Here is a 12500-nt window from a genome sequence, read left to right as displayed (position 1 = left end):
TTAAACGAAAATGATTGTACGGTTGTGGTTAAATCTTTGGATTAGAATCCGTGAAATCGATCACAACAAAGCTCTCTCTCTCTCTCTCTCACTCTTGTGAGTTTAACACGCACGCACGCACATACACACACACACACACACACACACACACACACACACACACACACACACACACACACACACACACACACACACACACACACACGCCACTTTTGTTTTTTTTAGGCAGGACGGATGTTTTGCTTCGAAATTAACCATACAACCAACTTTTCTTTCTCGTCATATTTACAGCTTAGCAAATTAGGTTTCCATACTTAATTACCGTGTCATAACCTTCTGTGTTGTGTGTGATTAGTTAGTTTTGAAATCGCAATTGTCTGTGATTAATATGAACATAATGCTGAAAACATCACAAACAGAACATGAAGTATATTACTGTGATACATGCATATTATGAACATTAATTGAACTCCATTCAGGTATGACTCATACGTCAGTTATGATTTGGTGAATAGTTGTCATAAAATGTTTTGATTTAAGTTTTGCATCAAAGATCAATAATAAACATCGATCATCAATAACGCAATCAATGTCACGTCATTCATGATGACAGTCTCTCCTATTCTCCTTCGTTCCCTCTCTCTCAAAATTAAAGTTATATGAAGTCTTATATCGCGCGCGTATCTCCAGACTCGGACTCAAGGCGCAGGGATCTATTTATGCCGTGTGAGATGGAATTTTTTACACATTACATCACGCATTCACATCGACCAGCAGATCGCAGCCATTTCGGCGCATATCCTACTTTTCACGGCCTATTATTCCAAGTCACACGGGTATTTTGGTGGACATTTTTTATCTATGCCAATACAATTTTGCCAGGAAAGACCCTTTTGTCAATCGTGGGATCTTTAACGTGCACACCCCAATGTAGTGTACCATGATGACAGTCTCTCCTATTCTCCCTCGTTCCCTCTCTCTCAAAATTAAAGAGACATTGGAACAACCCCAAAACGCACACCGAACGTCTGGCTTGAGGAAGCCGAATAATGTAAAAACGCTCAGAAGTGCACTTCGAAGAAAAGAAGCAGTCCCCCAAAACCCATTGTAAGTCTAGGTCAGAGTTCCGGCTCATTTTCTCAGACTACATATGACGCTGAATAGTGGTCCTTGCGTCATCAAGTACAATGGTTGCGTCATCAAACTTCTTGACGTCATCGATACTAATGTGTACGTAACAGAAGAACTGTCAAGTCGACGGATATTGACTGCTATTATAAGCTCTGTTCAATCTACAAAACGTCCAACAGTAAAATACGTCAATGCAGCCAGATTTTGAAGACGATTCAAAACCCTGTTCAAAGAACCGTTCGACGTCAAACTAAAGTTGACCTAGTTATTAGAAAGAATCAAAATACTGAGTTTAACAATAAGCACATGTAATACCACAGTGTCCCCTGTAGATTTCACTGACGTCGTAGGATTGAGTCATCGCGAATGTTCAGTCCAGACAGTAGGTGACAGTAGTTCTTTGTGTAGGATTGACGCGATACACTTGTGTCACGTCATGACGAAAACTGTGTCGTAACAGCATTACTTATTACCGATTTCATGCGGGAAAGTCACAGTCCTCGAAATACCCATTCTTATCAAGAGAATCTAGTGTCTTAACAGTGCCATAATCAGGATCTTAAACAGAGTACTGCAGCAGTTTCGATGTGAGTCCAGTTGAGTTGTATCATGCGAAGGAGCACTGTCTTTATGTTCGATCAGTTTCTCTGTCCACTATTCGCTTGAGTGACAGACCTTAACCCCACACAGTTCTATCCCGTTTCAGTGCTGCAACGAGTTTCATCTTGACGTCATCAATTCATGTGTTATACGTCACAACTTTTTGACTTGTTTCCAGTGACTCCTGTTTCAGGGTAGTATTTCCGTCATGCTTCTTTCTAACTGGCACCTACAGACACCGTATGCAGAGATGACGGCTCAGAGGTTTGCATGTGCATGGACGACGCAGATGCGTGCGCGTGCGCATGCGCATCGCCCTGCACGTGATGCGCAGCCTCGTTGTGGAGCAGATGATGACGCGCATATCCGTCGTCCATGGCAACAGGGACGGCTTTGGGAGGCGAGGGAGGCATCAGGTAGTTGTGAGATGACGTCATATGCGTCATGTGGGATGACGTCATGTGCGGCGGCGCCATGCTGTAGGATGACGTCATGCTGGACACGGTGTGACCGAGAGTGGCCATGACGTCAGGCTCGATCTTGGGCGGAGTCAGGTAGCCGTTTTCCATCTTGGGGGGAGTGAGGTACCCGTTGGCGAGGCTGTAGGCAGAGTGGTTGTGTCCAATTGGGGGAGGAGGAGGGTGGTGGTGCTGGGGGGCGGAGGGGGAGGTCTGGTGATCGTGATGAGGGTGGTGGAGGGTGTCGTTGTCAGCTGACTTTGGTTCCAACTTGATGATGTTTTCTGGCGATGATTTAGAGCTGTTATTGTTGTTATTGTTGTTGTTGTTGCCGCTGCTGGATTGATTGCTAGTCTTGTTCTCTGAAAGAGAAACAGAGGCCGTGGATTAGAAAGTGAAAAGGTAGCAGGGAATATTGCATTTCTTCTACCTCCCTAAAGGGGGTGGGGGGGCAGGGGGTTCTCGAGTAACTTTAAACAGAACAGAATGGATTAGAAACCCATTATTATGACAGAGCCCATTGTGTGGAAATGTATTTGTAAAGGTAAGACACAACTTATTTACAAAAAACTGATTGAACATGCTACGGTCCCAAAATGTATCGAAAAATGGTCTGAATCTTTAGACTGTTTGTTAGATAAGAAGGCTATTTTTCAACATGTTTTTAAAACAACAAAAGACACTTGTCTGAGATGGTTCCAGTACCGATTATTGTACAGAATTTTGCCCACAGAAAGGTTTCTATTTTTGCGAAAAATTGTGGATACGTCATTGTGTACATTTTGTGGTAGAAATGAAGAAACCCTTTTACATATGTTTTGGGAGTGTGATAAAGTGCAGACTTTTTGGATAGATTTTGTAAATTGGCTAAAGGCGAACTGCACCCATTGCAACAATTTAAAACTGTCTAAAGAACTGGTTCTTCTTGGAGTGGCGAACAATGTAGTCACCGATAAAGCTTTTGATGTGTTATTAATCTGTGCCAAACACCATGTATATATTTCCAAAATGAACAAAAAGACCCCTCATTTTCAGACATTTAGTAGAAACTTTAAGCAAAGATTTATTTGTGAAAAGTATAACGCAGTTGTGAATAATACAGTAGATAAATTATACAAGGATTGGCGCCTGTATATGCACGTTTTGATGTAACCCTTAGGTTTTTTCGTTCTTAAAACCTTTTGATAATGCGACCACCAAACCACTGAACATCCCCCCCTCCCCATTCCATCCTCCCACCCCATGTATGTTGTAATTGTCCAAGTGTGCTTTTCTGTTATATGATTCTGTCCTTTCGGTTAGGTGATGTCCTGTAATGTACAACATATATACATGTAAAAAAAAAATGTACAAAAAGAGAATTAAAAAAAAAGAAAAAAAAAAGAAACCCATTGTGAAAAAGGGACATACAGATAAGACCCGTCTGCTCTTAGATTTGTTCACACAGCCAGACAGCCAGACAGACACACACAGGCTCACACAGGCACACACACAGAGACACACACAGGCTCACTCACACACACACAGGCACAGACACACACAGGCACACACACACACACACTTTCTCCCCCTTTTCCATCTCCTATTTTGCGTGTATTAATTACTCACCATTGTCTTCAGATTTGGAGGAAGGTTTTGTCTTGGCGCTCTTCGGTTTCCGTTTCCGGGTCTGAATGCCATCCTTCTTCATTGCCAGCGGGCGATTCACCTTTAATAATGAAAAACACAATTGATGTCATGCTCTGTCAAAAATATTTAAAATGCTGCTTTTAAAAAAAAAATCTTCATTATTATGACGTTGCCATCGTTATTTTTTTATCGTCGACTTTTCGTTGGCTGTCATTCCAAATGTAATGTCAACAAGACTGACAGGCAGAAAAGGAATCGTTCAACATACAATTCCTTATTGTGTGTTAATTTGCACAACGGATGTTAAGTGGTGCATTCGAATATGCACAAATACATCTTTGAGAATGTCTAAAGAAAAGTAAGGTACTGTTAAAACATTGTTCGTTGAAGTACACGTATACCGTGTACTTTTTCATGCACCACTTGGGTATCTTGAAAAAAAGCCACCACCTTTGTCCTGCTTCGTCAGGTATATTTGAACACATTCGCATGTTCCCATAGTTAGTGCATGCACACGAATGTATGATATTAAAGTTATATCAAACATATTAGTACAGAGTTCATCTTCAAATGATTCTCACCCCATGCAGTTTGTAGTAGAGGCCACAGGCGTTGCAGACGGGTTCCCCCTCGTTGCTACGTCGCCACAGGGTGGTGGTGGTGGTGTGGCAGTTGGCACAGGACAGGCCCACACGGCGAGATGCTGACTGCTCAAAGACACAAAGACAAAACAATCTTAGCTTTTACCTTGAGAATCGTAGCTGTCGAGCTAAGGTTGTTTGACGCTAAGAGTAGGTAGGCTACAGTGTGATATGATAACAAATGACAGTAATTAAATTCGACTTGAAACTAATAAGTACTTGTATATAACTGAAGCGATCGCGACGATTCGTCGCGTGGCGTTACTGTGTTGCCTTCACCCCAAACCCAACCCAGTAAGGGTTCAATCAAGCCATCAATTCACCCACCATATTATTTACACGAAACATAATGAACAAAGAATCTATCAACAATCTTATCGATCCCATGTTAAAGCCAAGGCCAGATCTGAGATGATGAACTGCATGTTTGCACGCCCTGGAAAGACCGTGCCATTCAACAAACAAACAAACAAGCATACAAACGAGCAAACAAACAAACGAACGAACAAAAATCCCACACAGACAAAAACACAAACAGACATTCAAACAAACAAAAACAACAATAATACAACACTGTTACAACCAACAGTATACACTCACCAGTCTTCGCTGCGGCTTGATGAGGGGTCTGTTGAGCCCGTTCATCTTGTGGTAGAGGCCACAGGCGTTGCACAGGTAGTGTCCAGTGCCGTCCCTCCGCCACAGTGGCGTGGAGATGGACCCACAGTTGACACACTCCCTGCCCTCCATGTCTGCCCAGTACTCTTGACCATCTGAAAATAGCCACGGAAAATAAGAGGATGAGAAAGGTTGCTTGGTTTGTACAAGCGTAAAATCATTGCTCAATCTAGCCCAAAGTTGACACCGCAAAGACTGTTCGAATTCTTGTTACTGAGAAGTCAGTGTCAAAGTTGACACCGCAAAGACTGTTCGAATTCTTTACTGAGAAGTCAGTGTCAAAGTTGACACCGCAAAGACTGTTCGAATTCTTGTTACTGAAAATCAGTGTCAAAGTTGACACCGCAAAGACTTTTCGAATTCTTTACTGAGAAGTCAGTGTCAAAGTTGACACCGCAAAGACTTTTCGAATTCTTGTTACTGAGAAGTCAGTGTCAAAGTTGACACCGCAAAGACTTTTCGAATTCTTGTTACTGAGAAGTCAGTGTCAAAGTTGACACCGCAAAGACTTTTCGAATTCTTTACTGAGAAGTCAGTGTCAAAGTTGACACCGCAAAGACTTTTCGAATTCTTGTTACTGAAAATCAGTGCCAAAGATGACACCGCAAAGACTTTTCGAATTCTTGTTACTGAGAAGTCAGTGTCAAAGTTGACACCGCAAAGACTTTTCGAATTCTTGTTACTGAGAAGTCAGTGTCAAAGTTGACACCGCAAAGACTTTTCGAATTCTTTACTGAGAAGTCAGTGTCAAAGTTGACACCGCAAAGACTTTTCGAATTCTTGTTACTGAGAAGTCAGTGTCAAAGTTGACACCGCAAAGACTTTTCGAATTCTTGTTACTGAGCATTCAGTGTCAAAGTTGACACCGCAAAGACTTTTCGAATTCTTGTTACTGAGAAGTCAGTGTCAAAGTTGACACCGCAAAGACTTTTCGAATTCTTGTTACTGAGAAGTCAGTGCCAAAGTTGACACCGCAAAGACTTTTCGAATTCTTGTTACTGAGAAGTCAGTGTCAAAGTTGACACCGCAAAGACTGTTCGAATTCTTGTTACTGAGAAGTCAGTGTCAAAGTTGACACCGCAAAGACTTTTCGAATTCTTGTTACTGAGAAGTCAGTGCCAAAGTTGACACCGCAAAGACTGTTCGAATTCTTGTTACTGAGAAGTCAGTGTCAAAGTTGACACCGCAAAGACTGTTCGAATTCTTGTTACTGAGAAGTCAGTGTCAAAGTTGACTTTGCAAAGACTTTTCGAATTCTTGTTACTGAGAAGTCAGTGTCAAAGTTGACACCGCAAAGACTGTTCGAATTCTTGTTACTGAGAAGTCAGTGTCAAAGTTGACACCGCAAAGACTGTTCGAATTCTGGTTACTGAGAAGTCAGTGTCAAAGTTGACACCGCAAAGACTTTTCGAATTCTTGTTACTGAGAAGTCAGTGTCAAAGTTGACACCGCAAAGACTTTCGAATTCTTGTTACTGAGAAGTCAGTGTCAAAGTTGACACCGCAAAGACTGTTCGAATTCTTGTTACTGAGAATTCAGTGCCAAAGTTGACACCGCAAAGACTTTCCGAATTCTTGTTACTGAGAATTCAGTGCCAAAGTTGACACCGCAAAGACTTTTCGAAGTCTTGTTACTGAGAATTCAGTGTCAAAGTTGACACCGCAAAGACTTTTCGAATTCTTGTTACTGAAAATCAGTGTCAAAGTTGACACCGCAAAGACTGTTCGAATTCTTGTTACTGAAAATCAGTGTCAAAGTTGACACCGCAAAGACTTTTCGAATTCTTGTTACTGAAAATCAGTGTCAAAGTTGACACCGCAAAGACTGTTCGAATTCTTGTTACTGAAAATCAGTGTCAAAGTTGACACCGCAAAGACTTTTCGAATTCTTTACTGAGAAGTCAGTGTCAAAGTTGACACCGCAAAGACTTTTCGAATTCTTGTTACTGAGAAGTCAGTGCCAAAGTTGACACCGCAAAGACTTTTCGAATTCTTGTTACTGAGAAGTCAGTGTCAAAGTTGACACCGCAAAGACTGTTCGAATTCTTGTTACTGAGAAGTCAGTGTCAAAGTTGACACCGCAAAGACTTTTCGAATTCTTGTTACTGAGAAGTCAGTGTCAAAGTTGACACCGCAAAGACTTTTCGAATTCTTGTTACTGAGAAGTCAGTGTCAAAGTTGACACCGCAAAGACTGTTCGAATTCTTGTTACTGAGAATTCAGTGTCAAAGTTGACACCGCAAAGACTGTTCGAATTCTTGTTACTGAGAATTCAGTGCCAAAGTTGACACCGCAAAGACTTTCCGAAGTCTTGTTACTGAAAAAAATCAGTGCCAAAGCTTCGTGCAGCAATCGAGCTTTGCGAAGTCGACTCCGTCCAAGTTAATATCAGGCTTAAACTGCAGAGGATCACTGCTGCAGTGTAAAGCCTGTCCTTAACTGGGCGAAGTCTACTTCGCAAAGCTGGCCGCACGAACCTTCGGCACTAAGTTTTTGGTAAAAAGACTTCGCGAAGTCGACTTCGGGCTGAACTGAGGACCGCCTTAAAGTCTTGTACAGCGCAGTTGCGCGCAAAATATCCCCATATTAAGACATTTTACAGACATGCAAACCGGCTGATTGCGCTGCACTCTCGACTTCGTAGATCTAAAGCTCCCTAAAAGTAAAACTGCGCACAGCATCAATCTGTGTCACGTAAGTTTTGTGGGAGCAAGTTGAATCAAGATTAATTGCAGGCAAGTGAAACAAAACTCTGAACAAACAGAACTCGCTGAACATGATGTTGGTTATCACAATATCAGCAGATGACACAAGGATCAGAATGAGAATGATTTATTGTATTTAGAATATTGCCCTTTCCCTAGCTTGCTTTTGCATTCAGATTAACAGATCTTGCCATACACTGCATCCACATATGACAACTACAATTATTAGAAAGGGTGAAATTGCAAGTTTGTCCAACTCTAAAATACGTAAAAATCTAAATTTAATTTCCTTGACCATGAATTGCTACACCAACACGACATTTCACTGATGAGTAGTACTGCTTTCATTTCAGCTTCAAAATCAATAATAAAAAAAAAATGAGTGCATTTTCCAAGTCAAAATTGTCATACCCCAGGGAAAAACAAAAGAAAAAAATCCACAAAAAACAGAAAGATTCTCATGCCTACGTCAGTCAAGTACTAACGGCGTAACGTTCACGCAGATTATTACACCAAAACACCTAAAACTCCTTAAAAACGTTCACACAACAAGAGGCTGTGGTGACGGCGTGTGAACGTAACGGCGGGTTCAAAGTTTAAGTCTGATCACCAGCAGATGACACGCAGGCACAAAACAAACGCCGACTTGTCAGAACGCGGAGGCACTTCTATGTTTCATTGTACGCGGGCTGTATTAGAGACCGCCATTGCTGATTTCATCGCGGCCTGTCGGGGAAGGTGACGACAGCTATGTTGAGCAGTTGCGGCCCAGATGGAAAGAGTCGGATTCGCACGCGAACGAGGCAGTAGACACTCATAGTTATGAGAATCACTGATGAGATTTCTGAAAGTTTCTTTTACTTTTTGTGAACTTTTGTTTTCGTAAACGTTTGATTTTTGAAAAGAGCGGAAACAATAAGACTGCTAATTTTCAAGAATAAACACACTTCAATATTCTTTGGTTGATTTATTGGTTGGTTGTTGGGGTTTCTTGTCACCAGGGGGTCATTCACGTCATCCACGTCTGACTGGGCATTGATCTAATTCTCTGTTTTGTTCTCGACCAACTCTTTAGAAACCATGTATTGTGTGGTGGTGGTTGTGAAGGTGGTGGTTTGGGGGGGGTGGGGGTGGGGGGTACTGGAGTGGGGATGGGGGGGGGGGGGAAGGTTTCTGGAATTACAGATCACAGAGGCTTCTGATGATGTTGGTTCTGAGAACACCGAAGTATGCCCTTGGCTCAGAACACTTGTTCACTTTAGATTCAAGCTCAACAAAGAGAATGGAAAGACTTCAAACATCTTCCCCTGTCTGCCCCTCCCCCTCCTTTCACTTCACCACCACCCCACCACCCCACCCCCCCTCCCCCCACCCGTCTCCGCGCTCCCCCGTCCCCTGAATTTCTACTGCACCTTCCAAATTTAAAAGTGCCTTGTACGTTTGCTTGCAACTTTCTTCACGCTCGGTCTTTCTCTCCCTAATCGACCGACATGAGTGCACCTTCCCCGTTTAAAGGGGTACTGTCCGCTCGTAAAAGTGTTTCTTTTTGGCTAAAAGACTGGAGAAATATTGTCTGCATTATTGGAATAAGAACTTCAAATACAGATAGGCTGCTAACGTAAAGACCATCGTGTCGATGTGCTTGTGGCTAACGTAAAGACCATCGTGTCGATGTGCTTGTGGCTAACGTAAAGACCATCGTGTCGATGTGCTTGTGGCTAACGTAAAGACCATCGTGTCGATGTGCTTGTGGATAACGTAAAGACCATCGTGTCGATGTGCTTGTGAATGTTTTATTTATCAAAACGTAAACTTCCGGTAGTTTTGACGGGTTAGAATAACAGTGGTACCTGCGACGTGAGGCCGCTCCCTAATGACGGACACATTCTTTTGTCCCTTGATCACTATCTTTACCAAATAAACCTGTTACAAAAGGCCACCTGCAACGAAGGGACACTTGTAGCTGGTCCCAAGGGTGTCATGTCTTCAGAGGTTTGACTCTTAGTAAAGGTTAGGGTTAGGGTTTATGTCGTAAACAGGTTAAAGGCTCTGTCTTATTAGAGACCCTGATTTCATAAGTTGGTTACAGAAATAATGGTACATGCGTGACAGGGGAGGCTACCGCTCCTTTCACAGCAGACTCTGCACCCGAGTTGTTGGCCTTTAAAAGTCAACACCAGTGGTTTGTGAGATTCTGTTTGTGATGGGGTCTGGTGGTTTCCGATTGTCTGTATGTTCATGGAAACCTTCGGGTTTGCATAACAGTTTTTATAGGGCTAAGAAATTAGCCCTAACATTTTCAATCCTGTTTGATTGCACTTCGCTTCCCGAGGTGATCGTAGTATTTCGGCACACGGTTACACATGCACTGACCGCTTTCGGTAAAATGCAAGTTTTTGACATAGTGTCTCGCAGACCTTTTTGTGTCGAAGCGCAAACATAGTATGCTCGAGTTTGATCTTTTAACACCACTCGGACTCTGTCCCTTTAAAATTAAAGCGTCTTGTAGGTTTCTTGCAACTTTCTTCGCGCACGGTTCGGCCTTCCCCCCTTTGGCCGACATGAGTGCCAAGACTAATGGTGCGAATTAGTCCTCAATTAAACACGAAGCCCTTGTGCGAAAAGCTCTTAATCCTCCCCGACACACACACGATCCTCCCCGCCCCTCATGACCCCTCCCCCTCCCCCGCCCCTCATGAGCCCTCCCCCACCCCCTCATTCCCCCTAACCCCTTCCCACCCGCTTCATCCGTTACCCCACGCATGCTTCGAAGCGGTTTTGTTTCTGGCTGCTTGCTCTAATATTGTGTTCTACCTTGCGCTTTTTATGCACTGGAACACGGCCCCTTCGTTTAATTAATATCTGTACTGTTCAAGCACCAAAGAAATCTGCTTTGCGAGCATAAATAAATAAACAGTTCTAAGGTTTAATGCTTATCTGATTTTACATTTTTGCAGCTTCGCGAATGCGAGTAAAAACAATTTAAATAATAGTTTGTACATGCTTCGAAGCGGTTTTGTTTCAGGCTGCTTGCTCTAATATTTGGTTGTACCTTGCAACTTTGTATGCACTGGAACACGGCCCCTTCGTTTAACAGCCAAGAGGCACGGTACTGAACAATTCCAGTCAACACTGAACACAGATCTGTAATGTTCAAGCAAAACATAAATCTGCTTTGCGAGCATGAATAAATAAACAGTTCCAAGGTTTCATGCATATCTGATTTGAAATTTTTGCAGCTTCGTGAATGCGAGTAAACATTGAAAAAAAAAATATATATACGACAAAAAAACGTCCCAGCTAGTGTAGTTGCCTACTAGTGTAGTCAAAACGGTGAGAAAAAAACGAAAGGGAATATAATGGAGCCCCTCTCTTCAAACCTATACATTTGACCCCCCTCCCCACCCCCAACTCCCCCTGACCTTACTTTCTCTGATTTTCTGTTCATAGCGTCATAAAATGTGTCACCAAATGAAATCTTACACACTCTTGCCACCGATTTTTTTGTTGAGGTCTCAAAAAAAAGGAGGGCCGGTGTAACACGAGAAAATGACTCCCACGAGATTTTTACTCCGGAGTAAACATTTCGTACGAAAACGTTACTCCCTTTACGAAAAAAGCACTCCCCCATTGCAGGAGAAAATTACTCCCCAAGACAGGTGAGTTCCGAGCAAACATTTCGTTCAAAAATGTTACTCCCCTGACGAATAATTAACGAATAAATTACTTCACCCCAACACGAGCAATTTAACTTCCCATGCCAGGTGTACGAAATTGTTACTCCCTTGTCCCCTGTTAGTCTTGGTGGTGGAAGGGGTGGAAGGAGGGTAGCGCGACATTCGTGTGCGCGAGATCACTTATTGGCATTATCCCTTCGCCCGCATCCCATTTTTGCGTACGAGATTTTTACTGGAAGTAAAAAAAATGGGGAGTAAAAATTTCGTGGAGGGAGTAATTTGTTCGTGCCTTGGGGAGTTCATTTCTCGTACGAAAAGTGTACTCGGAGTAAGAATTTCGTACGAAATATTTACTCCGGAGTAAATTTTTCGTGGAGTAAACATTTCGTATTACACCGGTTCCAATGTAAAGGCAGGATCGAGAAAGTTCTAAAAATGCCTGCAAGTGAAGAAGAAACCCATTGAATGAGGCAGACGCAAAGCAAGAACACAACTCGTGTTCCTCTCATTAAAATCGGTTCATTGGGTTTCTACGCAAATTCTTCACCCGAATCCTCCGGTGTTTTTTTTTGCCAACTGGGTTACTCGAGAACACCTCATGGAGTGTGGCGTTTGTTGCTTTTTTTCGATCTTTGTTTTATGTTTGTTCTACGGCATACCTTTATGCATTTTTGTGTGTGGTTCTCTTGACAATGCGAAAGGGATGGAGGTTGGAACAAGATTAATGATAAGCACACACCAAACACAAAAACGGAAGGGTAAGCCGGTGGGATGAGGGGGGAAGGGGAGGGGGGGGGGGGGTCAGAAAAAAAGGAAAAAAGAAGAGAACAAACTTGGACCAGAAAGCAAGAAAGCTGAATGTGTACGCCAAAGGATCAAACTAACAAAGGAGAATAAGATGTTTTTGAGAAGCGAATGTGTTGTAAACAGACCAACAGACAGACAGATACTCTTTAAAGAGAGAGAGAGAGAGAGAGAGAGA

The 12500-nt window shown here is 42.6% G+C and overlaps 2 protein-coding genes across 4 annotated transcripts in view; both read right to left on the bottom strand.

Moving 5' to 3' along the window:
• Nucleotides 1-12500, bottom strand: part of LOC138980604 (alpha-amylase-like) — a 335113-nt gene that overhangs the window by 37381 nt on the left and 285232 nt on the right. The window lies entirely within an intron of this gene.
• LOC138980250 (transcription factor GATA-4-like) overlaps nucleotides 125-12500 on the bottom strand; it is a 46469-nt gene continuing 34093 nt past the window's right edge. For 2 of the 3 annotated variants that reach the window (XM_070353095.1, XM_070353097.1), the window contains exons 3-6: nucleotides 5060-5232; nucleotides 4400-4528; nucleotides 3798-3897; nucleotides 125-2551 (exon numbers count right to left, since the gene is read on the bottom strand). In XM_070353095.1, the coding sequence (XP_070209196.1) occupies nucleotides 1950-2551; nucleotides 3798-3897; nucleotides 4400-4528; nucleotides 5060-5232 (1004 nt within the window). In that variant the 3' untranslated portion in view covers nucleotides 125-1949. The remainder of the gene's footprint in view (nucleotides 2552-3797; nucleotides 3898-4399; nucleotides 4529-5059; nucleotides 5233-12500) is intronic. The other variant, XM_070353098.1, reaches the window with a different exon arrangement.

The sequence above is a fragment of the Littorina saxatilis genome, linkage group LG11 (genome assembly GCF_037325665.1).
Source record: "Littorina saxatilis isolate snail1 linkage group LG11, US_GU_Lsax_2.0, whole genome shotgun sequence".
NCBI lineage: Eukaryota > Metazoa > Mollusca > Gastropoda > Littorinimorpha > Littorinidae > Littorina > Littorina saxatilis.
This window is presented reverse-complemented; position numbering and strand designations above follow the sequence as displayed.